This window comes from Rhincodon typus, chromosome 10 (genome assembly GCF_021869965.1).
Source record: "Rhincodon typus isolate 14 chromosome 10, sRhiTyp1.1, whole genome shotgun sequence".
Classification (NCBI taxonomy): domain Eukaryota; kingdom Metazoa; phylum Chordata; class Chondrichthyes; order Orectolobiformes; family Rhincodontidae; genus Rhincodon; species Rhincodon typus.
Window position 1 is genome coordinate 45,367,327 of NC_063341.1, and position 19,455 is coordinate 45,386,781.

A 19,455-nucleotide genomic window follows, 5' to 3' on the forward strand; every position below is an offset into this window, starting at 1 on the left:
TGTGTGTTTATTTGTCTTCTGCCCCAAAATCTTTGTGCCCTCACTAATCCTCCAGTTATAATGCAGGTAAACTGAGAAATACGTATCTAGTTCATAACATTTTTACCACCTGAATTGTATATAAAAACATATACGACAAAGAACCTACAGCTAGATGCCATTGTCTGTCGTAATCTCATAATTTGTAGATTATGCTCTTTCTTTTAATCCGCATTGCAGTAACATCGGTTTGTAAAATCAGTCTACACGTTTCTCATTTCTATACTTCTTTGACGACCCCAGTACATCCTAAAGCTTGCCGTTCAAGTACTTTTCATTGTGTAATCATTAATGTTTCTAGACAAACATAGCAACTGGCTTGCATGTAGTGTGATCCCACAGTACAAAAGCATTATTTTGGTTTTTGTTGTGTTGATTGAGAGTTAATTATTGGTCAGGCCGCCAAGTAAATCCCCTATTCAACTTGAAGTAGCTCCATAGGATCTCTCTTTCTTTGACCCCAATAGGAGAGTCAGAAACGTCTCGTATAAGTACAGATGATATGATATGATATGATATTGTGGCAACATTTTACTGTACACTATGAATCTCAATTAAATATTTTTCTTTGAATTCTGTCAGTTTATATCTGGATCCTGTAGGTTTTACTCTAGAAAACAGCAATGAAGATATCTGTGATGGTGGGCTGTTTCACTGTATATTGAAGCAGTGCTTTGACCATTGTTCCACGCATTTCAAATTGTTTAGTCTACAGGATGTGGATTTAGATCCCTTTCCATTAGTCTGAAGTAACAATTTGAACATAATTATCAAAAATCATGAATCCTAACATGATTGTGCATCCTCTTCAAAGAAGATGGTGGAGAAAATGTCACACAGCTAGGAAATACATTCTAATGAGGTTTATAATCAAAATCAGTCACATTATTTGAAACCTTGTCAAAATTTAATTTGCAACTCTAAAGTTGTTACTTTTCTTAAAAATTATGTCTTGTTTTCTTCTGGATCACATATGACTTTCTCATTGCCCACATGAGCTTTTATTTGTAGCATCTTCTGTTCAGTGCAATTATTGCATTCACTTAGCAAGAGATAGGAAACCACAAGAGCATAATGGGCTGAATTTTCCAAGACGTGGCAATTTCTTGTAAATTGCCACTCTGACCCTTTTTTCATAAAAGAATTGAACTTCACATTTCTGAAAGGAGATTTTGATCATGTTTCTTTCAGAAATGCAGAGCTGTACTTAAATTCTGACAATGTTTGTTTCAATGTGCAGAATTGCTGTGAGTAGGCAAACTAACTTTTCTTTTCACAGCAGTCACTGCCGTATTCTGACATTTTAAACGCACCGACAGCTGCTTTCTTTTTTATTCATTCACGGGATGAGGGCATCGCTGGCTAAGCCAGCATTTATTGCCTTTAACAGCTGCTGTCAAACAGTAAGTACATGCATGCTGGATGGTTGGTGGGTAGGGTGCCAGCTGAGAGGGGGTAAGGATGGCATATAAACAGGGTTTGGGTGGTTAAGGTGCAAGAGGGTTAGGTGGGAGAAATTGGGTCTGGTGTCAAGGGTGGATATTAGGTTTAGGTCCAGCAGTGGGGGGGGGCTAGGAGTCATGTTAGGATTGGTCAGGATCTGGAGGAGGTGTATTTGGCACTGTGGACTAAGTATGAGTTCTGTTGAATAGTTAGTCAGCAGTTAGACTGTACTTTACCTGAGTAACTATTTTATTTAACTTCATCAGAACCCTCAATTCTGGTTTTGATGGAGACCTTTGGAGCATTCCAGGTTTAGAGGAATTGCCCAGTGGAATCTCCAATTTCCAGGGCATTTCCTTTGGAGTATGCTGCAATGGGGATTCCACATGATCCTCAGGGACAACTCCCATCTAGGATAACTGGCCCAGATTTCCATTGGCTAATGTATCAAATATCTGAGGAGCACAGGGCTTCAGTCTGAAAAGCAACCTTCCACTTACCCAGATAGCAAGAATTGCAAATGCTGGAGTCAGAGGTAACACTGCAGGCCAGGCATTATCAGAGGAACAGGAAACCTGACGTTTTGGGTCGGGACCCTTCTTCAGAAATGATGAAGGGTCTCAACCTGAAATGTCAACTTTCCTGCTCCACTGATGCTGCCTTACCTGCTGTGTTCCTCCAGCTCTACATTATCTTGTCTCTGACTCCAGCATCTGCAGTTGTTGCTATCTCATAGCAAAGAATGTGTTTGGTATGCTTGCCTTTATTTGTCAGTGCATTGAGCATAGAAGTTGGGAGGTAATCTTGCACCTGTGTAGGACATTGGTCAGGCCACTTTTGGAATACTGCGTCCAATTTTGATCTCCCTGCTATAAGAAAACTTTGTGAAACTCAACAGCATTCAGAAAAGATTTACAAGTGCGTTGCCAGGGTTGGAGGGTTTGAGCCATAAGAAGAAACTGAATAAGCTGGTGCTATTCTGTTCAGAGCATTTAGAGGCTGAGGGGTGATCATATAGAAGTTTTTAAAATCATAAGGGGCATAGAAAGGGTGAATAACCAAGGTCTTTTCCCTGGGGTGGGGGAGTCCAAAACAAGAGAGCATAGTTTTAAAGTAAGAGAGGAAAGAGTTAAAAGGGACCAAAGGGGGCAACCTTTTCACGCAGGGTGGTGTGTGTATGGAATGAGCTGCCAGAGGTAGTGGAGGAGGCTGGTACAATTTACAAGATTTACAAGGCATCTGGATGGGCATATAAATAGAGAAGGTTTAGAGGGATACGGGCCAAATGCTGGGCCTAAACTTATCTAGGATATCTGGTTGGCATGGACAAATTGGATGGAAAATTCTGTTTCAATGCTGTACGGCTCTATGACTCTAAGTGGTAGTATTCAAAATGCTGTCTACAGTCTGTATTGAAAGTCTGATCTACTCAAAAGGAGGCAGTTAGATGATATTACGTGCAGTGTTCATTTCAGTGCTTAATAATCAATCAATCAATCAATCTTTCATCAAAGTAGGAATACCTTGATAAATTTTGGTCCACAGCCATTCTACATAAGGAAAGATTGTGCTGTTTTACTGTTCAACAAAATACAATTGTCTGACCAACCCTGGGAATCTGCATTTGGAAGCAATATGCAGGTATGCCTATAAATAAGGTGTGCAAGTAAATTTGAAAGACTGAATACACTGTTTCTGGGCTGATTCCAGGAATTATGATAAAAGAAACAGACTGTTTGTTCGTTTTTAAGCCTTTTGCTATAATGACCTGATGCCTTAATGGCTTTATTCTGGAGCAAACCATGCTACAGTGTTTAATCCATTTTTCCTAACTAGGGTATTGTCAGCAGATATTGAGATATGCCCTATTAATCATAATAGACTTGTGTTTACTGGGGTGCACAACTATCATTCTGTGATGCCTGTACATGTAAAAGTTAGTTAAGATGGGCGATAATTACTTAAACATTTCAACATATCCTCATATTATTGCATATTTGATTAAATAATTTGGGAGCCCCAGCAAATTTTGAAATTGCCTCTAAAATTATGATCTTAGCTGATGGTAATAGTGAATAAGTCAGCTCCCAGAGTTAAATTGAGCATGATAGACCATAAATAAGGTTAAATTTTCTTCTTGTTTACTATAAGAGGTCAGACACTGAACAAGTTAACAAGAGGCTATCAATCTATTTTAACAAAGAAACATGGAAATTGTTACGTAGGACTAAAACACAAACTACTTGATATTAGATTAAGAGTTATTAGTACAATTTTTCATTTTGAACATCGAAAAGAAAAGTCTTTCTTTCTCCAGCAATATCCTCACGGAGATTCATCAAGTGAAGTGTCTCACCACCCCCCATTTTTACACTGTACAGCTATGCCAGCTAAGCAGAGAACTTTAATACGTTTCATTTTGGCATACTGATGTGCATTCACTTGATACTGTCTTTTTCTGAAATCTTTAAATGCTAATTCAGCTTTCTGTTACTTAACATGAATTCCCTAGAGTCATGTTTTCAACAGCCTTGTAGCATGTTGTTTTTAACACCCCAAAGCCTGCTGCTTCTGGAGATTTCTTCTTACTTCGTCCGGAAGTCATACAACTAAAGTCAGCAAACACCTTTACAATTATCTCCCCAGATGGCTTGCCGGTCATTAACCTGAAATCACATGATTTCTTAAATGCTGTTTAAACACCATGTTCAAAATGACATTCTGATCTATTTTTAAAGGGGCAAGTTGGATCTTTACAGAATCTATAAGCTAAATTCCATTTTTCCTCCCCTTCAGGACAAATGAACTTTCATAACAACATGCATAATCTGTCTATGCGTCTGTTCCAATTCTATAAACAAACACAGTGGAATTGAATACTGTTCTGGCTGTTACATGATTTTGGAATTGCAGTTTTGTGATAACTATTAAACACCACTTTCAAATGAGGTGAGATTTCTCCCTTTTGTTAAATGCATTCACCTGAGCTGATATCCTAACTAGTTGGCTATTTCGGGTGTGGTGCTGTGGAGGAGAAAACAAAAGAACAAAAAGATATTCACCATTTAGAGGAGCCGATAAAAGTTTAGAATGGTTTCTTTGGCTTACAGCAAAAGGAAGTGATGGGGCATAAGAGATGGTCTTGCTGACACACAGCAAGTGAGAGAACCTCTGAAATAGTTGAAAGATTCCAAAGATTGATACCAGCAAGCAAGACCTGCAGCAATGCCAACCCCACCATCTCTCAAATCAGGAGATGATTTTTTTTTTTTTTTTTGGAAAAAAATTGAGATTTGGTATGAAATGAATGAGTGCTGTTTCTTGAAAAAGCAAACCAATGCAGATTGAAAGTTGGTTCATGAACCTTATTTGTGGCTTCTCTAATCTCTGAAATGAGTCAAAATTCTCTGCCACAAAAAAGAGACTGTATCCGAAAATGCTTTACAGATAAACCTATTTAAAATTACTGCTTTTTCTCAGTTGTGCATTCTGTCATACAATAGAGGATTATGTCTACAAATCTATTATGTAATTTCTGGGAGGCATTTTAATTTGATTGACAGTTCTACAGTCAGAAAAATATATCCAAAATCAGTGAGTACCTTGTTAATTTATACAAAGCAGTTGGCTTGTCTTTTGTTTTTTCTTGACTTTGTGTTTTTTCTCTTGCATACTATGACTATTTCACGCATACTCTTGAAATTCTCCACAGATCCCAATTTGTGAACCATTGACCTAGCACAGTGGTTCTCAAACTTTTTGGATAGATAAATTACTTTCAAGTTAATTAATAACCACTGACTCTCTCCTACCCACCCCATCTAAATTCATACTAATTATGATTTAAATTCACTGATAAAGGTTTTCTGATTTCAGTGCAAGAATGTTTTCAAATATTTAATTACCATTTTAAGCAGCAGAGATGATTGTGGCATTGATGCACTAACAAGGTCAACTACGATCAGAAATTTTAAAGTAATGGCTGAGGTTTACTAAGACACATAAATACATTTGTCTAACCAACATTGCAGATGTGAAATTGGAGTCTTGGTGTGGAGTATTGTGTACAGTGTTTGAAAACAATGCTGGTGTATCAATTTGTAACTGGACATAGAAGTGGTAATGGAGGCTCCTACATGAGACAGTATTATTCTGTGTATATGCCAAGGAAGATATGATAGCTGCAGAGAGGGAAAGATTAAGCTGCTTTTTGTAATTTTACTGAAAACTGACTGGGAAAGACAGTGGCAAAACTTTCCACCTGGATAAAGTGTCTACAAATCTCCATCTCACAGTTCAACAGTTCAACAGTTCAACAGTTCAACACTTCACCCAGGGCCACCCAGAGTCCTCCATTCCAGCTCTTGGCTTATGTGCTACTCATTACTTCAATGACCTGTTTTGACACCACTTAGAAAGTAGCAAAATATTCTAATGATTTAAAACAGGGGATCTTGAGGCTAAAAAATTTTATACCCATCCAGAAATTAGCAATATTCCTACATGCAGAGATAGCAAGAACTGCAGATGCTGGAGTCAGAGACAACACTGTGAAGCTGGAGGAGCACAGCAGGTCAGGCAGCATCAGAGGAGCAGGAAAGTTGATGTTTAGGTCAGGGACCTTTCGTCTTGAGTCTTGATAAAGAGTCCCCACCTGAAACATCGACTCTCCTGCTCCTCTAATGCTGCCTGGCCTGCTGTCTTCCTCCAGCTCCACACTGTATTGACTATATTCCTCCATCCATCACTCCCATCCACAATCACACCACCCAGCTGTTAATTCGAGGACAATTTCTTCTTACTACCATACCTACAAATTGATGGATTGGTAATTTCACACTGGATTAGTATTGCAGAGGCCCAGCCTTATGATCAGTGTGAATTCAAATCCCATCAGATGTTATGCTGGGAACTTGAATGCAAATTAATTAATCAATTTCAAATTAAAAGGTAGGCTCAGCAATGATGACCATGAAAGCATCATTGCCTGAAAAATCCATCTGATTCTCTGTGTTATGGAAGGACCTTACGAGGTCAGACCTAAATATGATGTCAAACCCCCAGCATTGTGGTTGAGCCTTCTGGTCTTGTGAAACAGCGAGACAATTAAATGCGACAACAAGGTGTAGAGCTGGATGAACACAGCAGGCCAAGCAGCATCATTTGGCCTGCTGTGTTCATCCACCTCTACACCTTGTTGTCTCAGATTCTCCAGCATCGGCAGTTCCCACTATCTCTGAGACAATTAAATGGTTCAGTTATGGAAATAGGGGTGGGCAACCAATGCTGGCTATGCCAAATCCCACAAAAATATTTTAAAATATTTATTTCTCGTTCTGTACGCTCTCTGAGGAACTTCCTAGTATTATTACTAAATTTCCCTTTTACTGTTTTGTACCCATAATATTTGTTCTATCATTAATTTCACTGAAACCTCTTGCAATTTTCCCTCTTCTAATCGTTGTTGTGCTACCACCTTTTTCAACGATGAAAAAACAACATTTTAACTCTGTTTTTGTGTATTTTTTTTTCTGTGCTATCTCAAGAGCTTCAGTACTCGTTTTGTGTTCCTGCTTTTGATCGATATACAAAAATAGATAATGGACGTAGAAAACTGTTCAGACAAATAGCAATTGTGAATTGAAATCAGGCAGGGGTTAAACCTATATTGAACACTAAGTTTCAAAATCAGTTTTAAATAAAAAAAATCATACCAAATGAATATTTTTCTTCGTACTCACACATTTTGCTTCAAGTTAACAAGAAGAATATCTGCAAATGTAGGCTATAGATCCAATTTAAGATATGCTTAAATACATCCCGTTCCCGTTTCCATTTCCCAAATGAAGATATTTGATCTTAAGAAAATTTTATTCATACAGGAAGGATCTTGCTTATAGGAAAACATTTTCCCTTTTATTAAAGATATGGTGCACATTGTGATGAAATAGTGGTTGGCTTTTAATAGTTTCTGTTCTAACTGTGAAATCAGGAAAGTACATATACATATTTGCACTGAGTTCTCTGTTTTACAGTTCTCACAATTTTGTACATATATGGTATCAGGCAGTGAACTCTTAGATATAACTGACATTTATAAACTTATTTTCAAATTGATTTGTCTGTTGGATCAAACTGAGAAGCTAGTGATGATTCCTTTATTATCAGGCAATTAATTCTGTCAGTTACTAAGACATATGTTAGAGTGTTAAACGTCACTAGTGTTTTTCAAGTTTATACCTTCTGGTTGATCAATAGGGCAAAGTAACATTCTGCTTGCTTCTATCTATTTGCTTTCATTTTTGCCATGACCCACTCCTGTCAGGGTCCTATTGATTTTGAAACGTAAAAGTCAGTGTTTCCTTCTTGACTTGTGATCTTTTTAGGGTGTGTGTATGCATGTGTGTGTATATATGTACTACATGATTTAAAAGCCTGTAATCCTCCTTTAAATATAATACGCCTGGAAACTCTGCAGACCATGGCATTTTCTGCCATTTACTTTTTGGATAACAAAGGACAGGTAGGTTTGTGCCATGTTTAGTTGTTAAATAGTTCAAGTACTTTTAGCCTTGAGTATATTTTATTCTTTCCTATTAATGGAAAAACAAGCCTGTACCAAACAGTGGTACAATATAGCAGAAATTTATAAATTATTCGTAACAATTTCCTTTGGGAAACAATCCTTAATGTCAGTAAGGATACATTTTAACTATTGCGTTAATTTGGCTAGTGCAACACAGATTTCATGCATTCAAATTCATGTTTAATTCATGGCTGCACAGCTAATGGAATGAAAAATACTGAAATGTGTTCACTGAAGTATGTATTGAGATCATCAAGGCGCTATTTCTCCGTGGAATGTTTATTTCATGTAATATTATTTAATTGCTATATAAAAGTAAATGGTTCAGAAACACTTCAAATGGACAACTTGCTAGCAATTTTCCTTTTTGGAGATTAGCAGGCAGGCAAGTAATTGGACATGGTTTTCCTCCTTACTGGCCTGACCTCTTTCCTCATGCTTTTTCATTAAAACATGGCTGAAATTTAAAGGTGGAGAACTGTCTATCTCCTCCTTTTAAATTTATTCATTGTCCTGACAACCACACATTCTGTGTAATTAATTCCACGGATTTATGACCCTTTGGAGAGAAGTGATTTCTCCTTATGTCTTTTAAATCTGCTATCCTAAAAACTATGACTTCTTGTTCTAGATTCCTCCACATGAAGAAATATCTTCTTTACACCTAGTTTGTCAATCTTCTTTTGCATCTTATTTACTTCAATTAGATCTTCTCTCATTCTTCTAAACTCCAGAAAGTATAGGCCTAAATTGCTCAATGTCTCTTCGTAAAATAAGTCCCTCATCTCTGTAATCAATCTAGTCAGCCACCTCTGAACTGTCTCCAAAGCAACTACATCCCCCCTCAAGTAAGGGGACCAAAATTGTACTTAGTACTCTAGATGTGGTCTCATTAATGCTTGTATTGTTGCAGAAACACTTCCCTACTTTTTAATACTCTATTCATTTAGCAATAAGTGCCAAAATTCTATTTATCATCCTTATTACCTGATGTACCTTCATTCTCGTTTTGTGATTCATGCACGAGGGCACTTAGATTCCTCTATGCTGAAGCACTCTGAAGTTCCTCTCCATTGAAATAAAAAGTTGCCTTTCTATTCCTCCACCCAAAATGGATAGCATCTCATGTATTCACATTAAACATAATCATTGTCAAATTTTGGCTTATTCACCTAAATTACCTATTTGCAAATTTCTTCTTTCTTCATTGGAACTTTCCCATATACTTTAGTATCTTATGCAAATTTCGCTGTAGTACTTTCTATCCCTGCAACCAAGTCATTAATATGGATTCTAAATAATTGGGGCCCAAGGACCATACCCAGTTTTACCCCACTAGTTCCATCTTCCCAACTGGAAAAAGAGCCATTTATCCCGACTGTGTGCTTTCTATTGGTTAGCTAATCTTCTATCCAAGTTAATATTTTACTGCTAACCCTATGTGATCTTACCTTGTGTATTAACGTTTTGTGCAGCACCTCATCAAGTGTCTTCTGGAAGTCCAGAGATACTACATCTTCAGGATCCCCATTATCCACCTGGCCTTTTGCATCTTCAAAGATAGGGTAGACAGTCGGAGTCTTTTTCCCAGAGTGGAAATGCCAAATACTATGAGCTATAGATTTAAGGTTAGAGGGCAAAAGAAATTTAAAGGAGATGTATGAGGCAAGTCTTTTACATAGAGGGTGGTAGGTGCCTGGAATGCACTGCCAGGGGAGATGGTAGAAGCTGATTTAATGGCAACATTTAAGAGGCATTTTGACAGAGACATGAACTGGCAGGGAATAGAGAGATACGAACCATGTGCAGGCAGATGGGATTTGTTTAGAATAGCATCATGGTTGGCACAGAAATGGGCTGGAGGGGCTGTTCTTGTACCGAACTATTCTATGTTTGGTATTAATTCGAGCAAATTAGCCAAACATGATTCACCCTTGATAAAAACCAGGCTGACTCTGATGGTTTGCGCTTTGACTTTCCAACTGCCCCGTTATTATTTCCTTAATAACGGATTCTAACAATTTGCCTATACAGGTTCTCATCTCCCGCAATTATCGAGGGAATGTTGCAATGTTGATGATTGAGAATTTCATGCCTTTACTTCTAAGCAAGGAGGACAATGGGTCCTTAAGCCCAATTTTGCAGCAAGACGATGTCTATTTTTTGTGGATTAAATACAAAAATATTTACAGTATCCTTGAATTATTTTACTTTAAACTGCATCACCTGTTCCATCATGTTTATGACTCATAATTAAAGCCAAAAACCTTAACCTGAAGAAACTCAGTGGTATCTACAGTGAAGAGAAACACCAACATTTCATTATCTTTTGCATTCCTTTACAAAGTTAAACAGGTAGGAAAAAGAACTCATAATCTGTTTTTTAATGTATATTTGATATGTGAATGCGAAGCCTTGGAACAAAAAGTATAATACTGTGGAAACCTTCAATTATAAAACACATCACATCTATCGTAAATGTCCAAGAGTGCCATTGAACAAAGTACAAAGAACAATACAGCACAGGAACAGGCCCTTGGCCCTCAAAGCCTGTGCCGCCTTCCATACTAAAGCTGTCTTCACTTACAGGATCCATTATCTTTATTCCCTCCCTATTCGTATGTTCATCCAAGTGCTTCTTGAATGCTGCTATTGTGTCTGCTTCCACCACCCGCTCTGGCAACACGTTCCAGGCACACAGCACACTTTTTGTGTGAAAAACCTGCCTCATACATCTATTTTAACCTCCTCCCCCCTCCCCCTCCCCTCCCCCCCCCCCCCCCCTCACCAACCCCTGCACCGTGAGCCTGTGTCACCGAGAAATTGACCCCTCCACCCTGGGAAAAAGCCTCATACTTTCCATTTATCCATGCCATTCACAATCTTCTAAACTTCTATTAGGCCACCCCTCAACCTCCTGCATTCCAGGGAAAACAAACCCAGTCTATCCAACCTTTCTTCATTACTAAAGTCCCCATACCAGGTGAATCTTTTCTGTACCCTTTCCAAAGCACCCACATCCTTCTGGTAGTGTGGTGATCAGAACTGTACTCAATATTCCCTAACTGAAGTTCTGTAAAGCTGCAGCATAATTTGTCTACCCTTATACTCAATGCCCCTTCCAATGAAGGTAAGCATGCCGTAAACATTTTTTACTACCTTATTTACCTGTGCTGTCACCTTCAATGATCTGTGGACCTGCACACCCAGATCCCTCTGCATATCAATACTCCTAAGGGTTCTGCCATTCACTGTATAATTTCAACTTGTACTTGACCTTCCAAAATGTATCACCTCATTTGCCTAGATTAAACTCCATCTGCCATTTTTCTGCCCATGCCTCCAACTGATCTATATCCTGCTGTATCCTCTGACAATCCTCCTCACTTTGTATTGTTCGCAAACTTACTAATTAGGGCAGCTACGTTTTCTGCCAAATCATTTATATAGATCACAAACAGCAGAGGTCCCAGCACTGACCCCTGTGGAACACCACTAGTCACAACCTCTATACCGAAAAGCACCTGTTCACTCTTACCTTCTGTCTCCTATGACTAAGCCAGTTCTGTATTCACCTTGCCAGCTCACCCCAATACGAAGTGACTTCACTTTCTGTACCAGTCTGCCATGAAGGACTTTGCTGAAGTCCATGTAGACAACATCAACCACTTTTCCCTCATCGATCATCTTTGTCACCATCTGGAAAAACTCAATCAAGTTAGTGAGGCACGATCTCCCCAGCACACAACCATGCTGTCTATCACTAGTAAGTCCATTCCATTCACTTCTAAATGTGCATAGATGTTGTCCCTGAGAATCTTTTGCAATAATTTCCCTATCACTGACATGAGACTTGCAAGTCTGTAATTTCCAGGATTATCCCAGCTACCCTTCTTAAACAATGGGACAACACTGGTTATTCTTCTGTCCTCTGGGACCTCACCTGTGGCCAAAGAGGATACAAAGTTATCTATCAATGCTCCAGCAATTTGTTCTCTGGCCTCCCTCAATATTCTGGGGCAGATCCGGACCTGGAAGAGGGCAGAAGAGTGGTGATGCTGATTGGCTGATGTGAGGAAGATTTGCATCAATGCAGTCACTGCTTCCAGAAGGTGTTTTGGGGAGGGGCTGTTGTCAAGTGACAGTACTTGGAACTATGATGTCATTGCTATTACAGAGAGTTGGCTAAGGGAGGGACAGGATTGGCAGCTTAACATTCTAGGATACAGATGTTTCAGGCAGGATAGAGGGGGATATAAAAGCGGTGGGGGAGTTGCACTACTTGTTAAGGGGACTGTTGCAGCTGTACTGTACCTCGGATGGCTCGTACTGTGAGGCAATATGGGTAGAGCTCAGGAACAGGAAGGGTGCAATCTCAATGTTTGGGGTTGACTATAGGCCTCCCAACAACCAGCAGGAGATAGAAGAACAGATATGTAAGCAGATTTTGGCAAGATGTAAAAGTAACAGGGTTGTTGTTGTGGGTGATTTTAACTTCCCATATATTGACTGGGACTCACGTAGTGCTTGAGGCGTGAATGGGGCAGAGTTTATAAGGACATCCAGGAGGGCTTCTTGAAACAGTATGGAGATAGTTCAACTTGAAAAGGGGCCGTACTGGACCTAGTATTGGGGAATGTACCTGGTCAGGTGGTGGACGTCTCAGTAGGGAAGCAACTCGGGAACAGTGATCACAATACAGTAAGTTTTAAGGTACTAATGGATAAAGATGGTAGTTGTCAGGTGAAGGTGCCAAATTGGGGGAAGGCTAATTACAACAATATTAGGCAGGAACTGAAGAATATAGATTGGAGGAAGATGTTTGAGGGCAAATCAACATCTGGTATGTGGGAGGCTTTCAAGTGTAAGTTGATAGGAACTCAGGACTGGCACATTCCTGTAAGGATGAAGGATAAGTATGGCAAGTTTAGGGGACCTTGGATAATGAGAGATATTGTGAGCCTAGTCAAAAAGAAAAACAAAGCATTTGTCAAAGCTAGGAGGCTGGGAACAAACAAAGCAAAAGGGTGGAATACAAGGAAAGTTAAAAGAAACCTAAGAAAGGAGTCAGGAGGGCTAAAAGGGGTCATGAAAAGTCATTGGCCAACAGGATGAAGGAAAATCCCAAGGCTTTTTATACATATATAAAGAGTAAGAGGGCAGCTAGGAAGAGGGTTGGCCCACTCAAGGATAGGGAAGGGAATTTATGTGTGGAGCTAGAGGAAATGGATGAGGTATTAAATGAGTACTTTGTGTCAGTATTCACCATAGAAAAGGACTTGGTGACTGATGAGTCTGGGGAAGGGTGTGCAGATAGTTTGGGTCATTTTGAGATCAAAAGGGAGGAGGTATTGGGGGTCTTGAAAAACATGAAGGTAGACAAGTCACCAGGGCCTGATGGGATATTCCCCAGACTACCGAGAGAGGCAAGGGAGGAAATTGCTGGGACAAAACCAAGTTGCTGGAAAAGCTCAGCAGGTCTGGCAGCATCTGTGAAGGAGAAAACAGAGTTAACGTTTTGGGTCCGGTGACCCTTCCTCAGAACTGATGGTGGCTGGGAAAACGTCAGTTTATATGCAGAAAAAAGGGGAGGGGGATGGGGTAGGGAGTAAACGATAGGATGGAGCCTGAAGAGAGAAGAGCAGTTGGTCAGACAAAGAGTTGATAACTATCAGGCTGGGAGGGTGAATAGTTGTTAATGGGGACTATTAGTGACTAATAACAGGTAGTGTGTAATGGCAGACCATTCCACATAGCCTGCCATTACACACTACCTGTTATTAGTCATTAACAGTCCCCAGTAACAACTATTCACCCTCCCAGCCTGATTGTTATCAACTCTTTGTCTGACCAACTGCTCTTCTCTCTTTAGGCTCCATCCTATCGTTTACTCGCTACCCCATCACCCTCCCCTTTTCTCAGCACATAAACTGACGTTTTCCCAGCCACCATCAGTTCTGAGGAAGGGTCACCGGACCAGAAATGTTAACTCTGTTTTTTCCTTCACAGATGCTGCCAGACCTGTGGAGCTTTTCCAGCAAATTTGTTTTTGTATCTGATTTACAGCATCTGCAGTTCTTTCGGTTTTTACTGAGAAATAGTTGGGGCCTTGAGAGAAATCTTCGTATCCTCACTGGCGACAGGGGAGATCCCAGAGGATTGGAGAATAGGCAATGTTGTTCCTTTGTTTAAGAAGGGTGGCAGGGTTAATCTAGCTAATTACAGGCTGGTGAGCCTTACGTCAGTGGTAGAGAAGTTTTTGGAGAGGATTCCTCGAGACAGGATTTACTCCCACTTGGAAATAAGTGGGCATATTAGCGAGAGGCACCATGGTTTTGTGAAGGGGAGGTCATGTCTCACTAACTTGGTTGGGTTTTTTTGAGGAAGTGATGAAGATGATTGATGAAGGTAGGGCAGTGGATGTTGTCTACATGGACTTCAGTAAGGCCTTTGACAAGGTCTCTCATGGCAGGCTGATACAGAAGGTAAAGTCGCACGGGGTTAGAGGTGAACTTGCAAGATGGATTAAAAAAAAAAACTGGCTCGGTCATAGAAGATAGAGGGTAGGAGTGGAAGGGTGCATTTCTGAATAGAGGGCTATGACCAGTGGTGTTCCTTGGGGATCAGTGTAAAGACCTTTGCTATTTGTAATATATATAAATGATTTGGAGGAGAATGTAACTGGTTTGATTAGTAAGTTTGCGGATGACACAAAGGTTTGTGGAATTGCGGATAGCGATGAGGACTGTCAGAGGATATAGCAGGATATAGATCGGTTGGTGATTTGGGCAGAGAGATGTCAGATGGAGTTTAATATGGAAAAATGAGAGGTAATGCATTTCAGAAGGTCTAATCCAGATGGAAAATACATAATAAATGGCAGAACCCTTAAGAGTACTGATAGGCAGAGGGATCTGGGTATACAGGTACACAGGTCACTGAAAGTGGCAACGCAGGTGGAGAAGGTCATCAACAAGGCATACAGCATGCTTGCCTTCATCGGTCAGGGCATTGGGTTTAAAAATTGGCAGGTGGTTCTCCTTGTGGTTGGCTGGTTAGCACCAGTTCTCCCTTGATTGACCAATTCAACATCCAACCAGCTGCCGGTCCTGAGCATTGTAACAGCTCAATGCCGATTCGTCTACAGTATCCTTTGATTGGTAACTAATTTGCATAATCTTTTCTCGGCCAGTTCCCAACAGAAGATAAAAACCAAAAGAACTGTGGATGCTGTAAATCAGAAACAAGACCAGAAGTTGCTGGGAAAGCCCAGCAGGTCTGGTAGCATCTGTGAAGAGAAATCAGATTTAACATTTCGGGTCTGGTGACCCTTCCTCCGTTCTGAGAAATGTTAACTCGCATCCACTCCCTCCTCCACTGACACTTGGTAACAGCAGTGTGTACAATCTACAAGATGCACTGCAGAAATTCACCAAAGATCCTCAGGCAGCACCTTCCAAACCCACAACCACTTCCATCTAGACAGACAAGGGCAGCAGATATATGGGAACACCACCACCTTCAAGTTCCCCTCCAAGCCACTCACCATCCTGACTTGGAAATATATCGCCGTTCCTTCACTGTCTCTGGGTCAAAATCCTGGAATTCCCTCCCTAATGGTATTGTGGGTCAAACTACAGAAGGAGGACTGCAGCAGTTCAAGAAAGGCAGCTCACCACCACCTTCTCAAATGCAACGAGGGATGGGCAAGAAATGCTGGCCAGCCAGCAACGCCCACATCCCACAAATGAATAGGAAAATTGACTTCATCTCTATTGAGAAGGTACTATTTCCAACTATCATAATTTACCAAGCAAACGAGAAATGAATTGTCCTGACAATTGCAATGAATGCATCAGTGGAATTACATAACAATTTTAAAATAAAGATGTGCATATTTCAGAAAAAGAACACTTAGTTTTTGCAGAAGAAGTTTTTCCGAAGAAGGGTCTAGGCCTGAAACGTCAGCTTTCCCGCTCCTCTGATGCTGCTTGGCCTGCTGTGTTCATCCAGCCCTGCACCTTGTTAACTTAGTTTTTGCAGATTTTGTTTTAAACTCAATTCACTACTTACTGACTGTTCATGTCACAATAGGTTCATTATAGCATCACAAGGCTGTTTAATGTATCAAACTAAGAAATTTCAGTTTTTAAAAAATTGGTATTTCATTCAATATTTATTTCTGTTTGAAATTGAATGTGATGAACAATATCCTATCATTTGGATCATACACACAGTACAATTATGAATTCGGTTTTCTTTTCCAGTGAAATGTTAACATTGCGTAAGAAATTATAGAAAAATGATTCCAAAATAATCTTTTTGAATTAGCTTAATACCATCCAGTTGCTTTCAAATCACATTTCTCAATTAATTTCTTCTCCAAAAACAAAGATATTTGTTTCTTGAATTAGTTTATATTGTTTATTTTAGAGATGTTTCTTATTAATGTACTGCATAAATCTGTTCAATATTCACTGAATTAAAAAGTTGGGATTGTAAAAAAATAGCCTGGAAGTTCTAGTTCTAAAACCTGTCAGCAATCATTGACATAACAACTGTGAAATTTACAAACCAGGAGATTGCTGCTGGTGAATCCCTGCTCCTGCACTCGCCACAATTTAGTACAGATGAAAATCTTCGAGCAACTATTAGATGAGAAGTTGACCTCTAATTCTGTATTATAACTTTTAAACCTACTAAAAAAGCCTCACCTTTATTAACAAGGTGTATCTGGTTTTTTTAATGGAATGCTAAGTCATAAATATTCCTGAAGAAACTTTTCAGACTTGAAGCTAATTTTATGTTTGTGTCAGTGTTTTTTCTAAATCCATAGTTTATTTTTTAAATATAATTATTTTAAAATTTTGTTCATGATAATTTGATATCCAATTTGTATGTTTCAATCATTAAATTTCTTCCTGTAAAATTCATAAAAGTGAAGCATCATCAGCACATCTTATTTTCCTGGTTTACTGTCTATTCTTCAATGTGATTTGTTTCCTAACTTATTCGATATTGCTGTTGTTTTGTGATAGCCTCTTTCTAGACCATCCGCATTGAGTACTGAATCAGAGATAGTAGGAACTGCAGATGCTGGAGAATCCGAGACAACAAGGTGCAGAGCTGGATGAACACAGCAGGCCAAGCAGCATCATAGGAGCAGAAAGGCTGACGTTTCGGGCCTGGACCCTTCATCAGAGAAGAGGGAGGGGAAGGGGGTTCTGAAATAAATAGGGAGAGAGTGGGAGGCGGATGGGAGACGATAGGTGGAGAGGAAACAAACAGGTCGAAGAGGCGGGGAAGGAATTGGGAATAGGGATTCATTTCAAGCCCACCGACTCCCACAGCTACCTAGAATACTCCTCCTCCCACCCACCTTCCGCAAAAATGCTATCCCCATTCCCAATGCCTTCGCCTCCGCCGCATCTGCTCCCAGGATGAGGCATTCCACTCCCGTACATCTCAGTTGTCCTCGTTTTTCAAGGACCGTAATCTCCCACCCCCTCAGTGGTCGAGAACGCCCTCAACCGTGTCTCCCACATCTCCCGCAACTCATCCCTCACACCCCGTCCACGCAATAAGAACCAAAAAAGAATCCCCCTCGTCCTCACGTACCACCCCACCAACCTCCGGATCCAACGCATCATCCTCCGACACTTCCGCCAACTGCAATCCGACCCCACCACCAAAGACATCTTTCCCTCCCCATCCTTATCTGCTTTCCGGAGGGACCACTCTCTCCGTGACTCCCTTGTCCGCTCCACACTCCCCTCCAGCCCCACCACACCCGGCACTTTTCCCTGCAACCGCAGGAAGTACTACACCTGTCCCCATACCTTCTCCCTCACCCCCATCCCAGGCCCCAAGAAGACTTTCCACATCAAGCAGATGTTCACCTGCACATCTGCCAATGTGGTATACTGCATCCGCTGGACCCGGTGTGGCCTCCTCTACATCGAGGAAACCAAGCGGAGGCTCGGGGACCACTTTGCAGAACACCTACGCTCGGTTCGCAATAAACAACTGCACCTCCCAGTCGCGAACCATTTCAACTCCCCCTCCCATTCCTCGGATGACATGTCCATCCTGGGCCTCCTGCAGTGCCACAACGATGCCACCCGAAGGTTGCAGGAACAGCAACTCATATTCCGCTTGGGAACCCTGCAGCCCAATGGTATCAATGTGGATTTCACAAGCTTCAAAATCTCCCCTCCCCCTACCGAATCCCAAAACCAGTCCAACTTGTCCCCGCCTCCCTAACCTGTTCTTCCTCCCACCTCAAGCCGCACCCCCATCTTCTACCGACTAACCTCATCCCACCCCCTTGACCTGTCTGTCCTCCCTGGACTGACCTATCCCCTCCCTAACTCCCCACCTACACTCACCTTTACTGGCTCCATCCCCGCCTCTTCGACCTGTTTGTTTCCTCTCCACCTATCCTCTCCTCTATCCATCTTCTATCCGCCTCCCACTCTCTCCCTATTTATTTCAGAACCCCTTTTCCCTCCCCCTTTTCTGAAGAAGGGTCTCGGCCCGAAACGTCAGCCTTTCTGCTCCTATGATGCTGCTTGGCCTGCTGTGTTCATCCAGCCCTGCACCTTGTTGTCTCTCATTGAGTCCTGTTGCTTTGCTGCTACACGTAAAATCTGGGCTGATGGTTTTTGTTACATTTTTCCTTTGTGCTGCATGATATGAAAGGAAGTGCTTCATGAATTTGAATACTTGTGTAAGCTCACAATTCAGATTTGTTTTCAGAAAAATCAAAGCTATTTTAGCTTCAATTCCTGAAATTCAGAATGAATTATATTGCCCATGCAGGCATTAATACATTTATGATTTGGTAAACAAGATTGTACACAGTCCTTACGATAGGATATGATCAACTTATTCAGGTACACGGTGCACACTGCATCATATCTTGAGCAAATAAAAACTGAAAGAACTGCGGATGCTGTAAATCGGGAACAAAAACAGAAGTTGCTGGGAAAGCTCAGCAGGTCTGGCAGCATCTGTGAATGAAAACATCAGAGTTAATGTTTCAGGTCCAGTGAACAGTTCTGATTTTTTTCTTCACAGATGCTGCCGGACCTTCTGAGCTTTTCCAGAAACTTCTGTTTTTGATCATATCTTAAGCATTGTGTGTTTTTCCTATACGAGTTATTGTAAGAAAGATTTTATTGAAATGTATACATACTCTACTAATGCAGCCAAATCCTTCCTGGTTTTATTTTTCTGTTATTCCAGGCAATAATTTCACAATCCTTTTCGCAATGTGCTTGTTTGTCTTCCTTGATTAATATGCTGTATGAATTGCCCACTTTTCTCACTTTTTTGCTTTTTATTTGCTATCATCTCGATTTAAAAGACTGGTTCTAATGTCCCAG

The 19,455-nt window shown here is 40.6% G+C and overlaps 1 protein-coding gene across 1 annotated transcript in view; it reads left to right on the forward strand.

Moving 5' to 3' along the window:
• The first annotated feature begins 7,923 nt into the window (after window positions 1–7,923).
• The window catches only part of LOC109921566 (AP-1 complex subunit mu-1-like), a 57,276-nt gene continuing 45,744 nt past the window's right edge, over window positions 7,924–19,455 (forward strand). Inside the window, exons 1-3 of the mRNA XM_048601688.1 lie at window positions 7,924–8,005; window positions 10,103–10,259; window positions 10,356–10,423. Of these exons, the coding sequence (XP_048457645.1) occupies window positions 7,964–8,005; window positions 10,103–10,259; window positions 10,356–10,423 (267 nt within the window). The 5' untranslated portion in view covers window positions 7,924–7,963. The remainder of the gene's footprint in view (window positions 8,006–10,102; window positions 10,260–10,355; window positions 10,424–19,455) is intronic.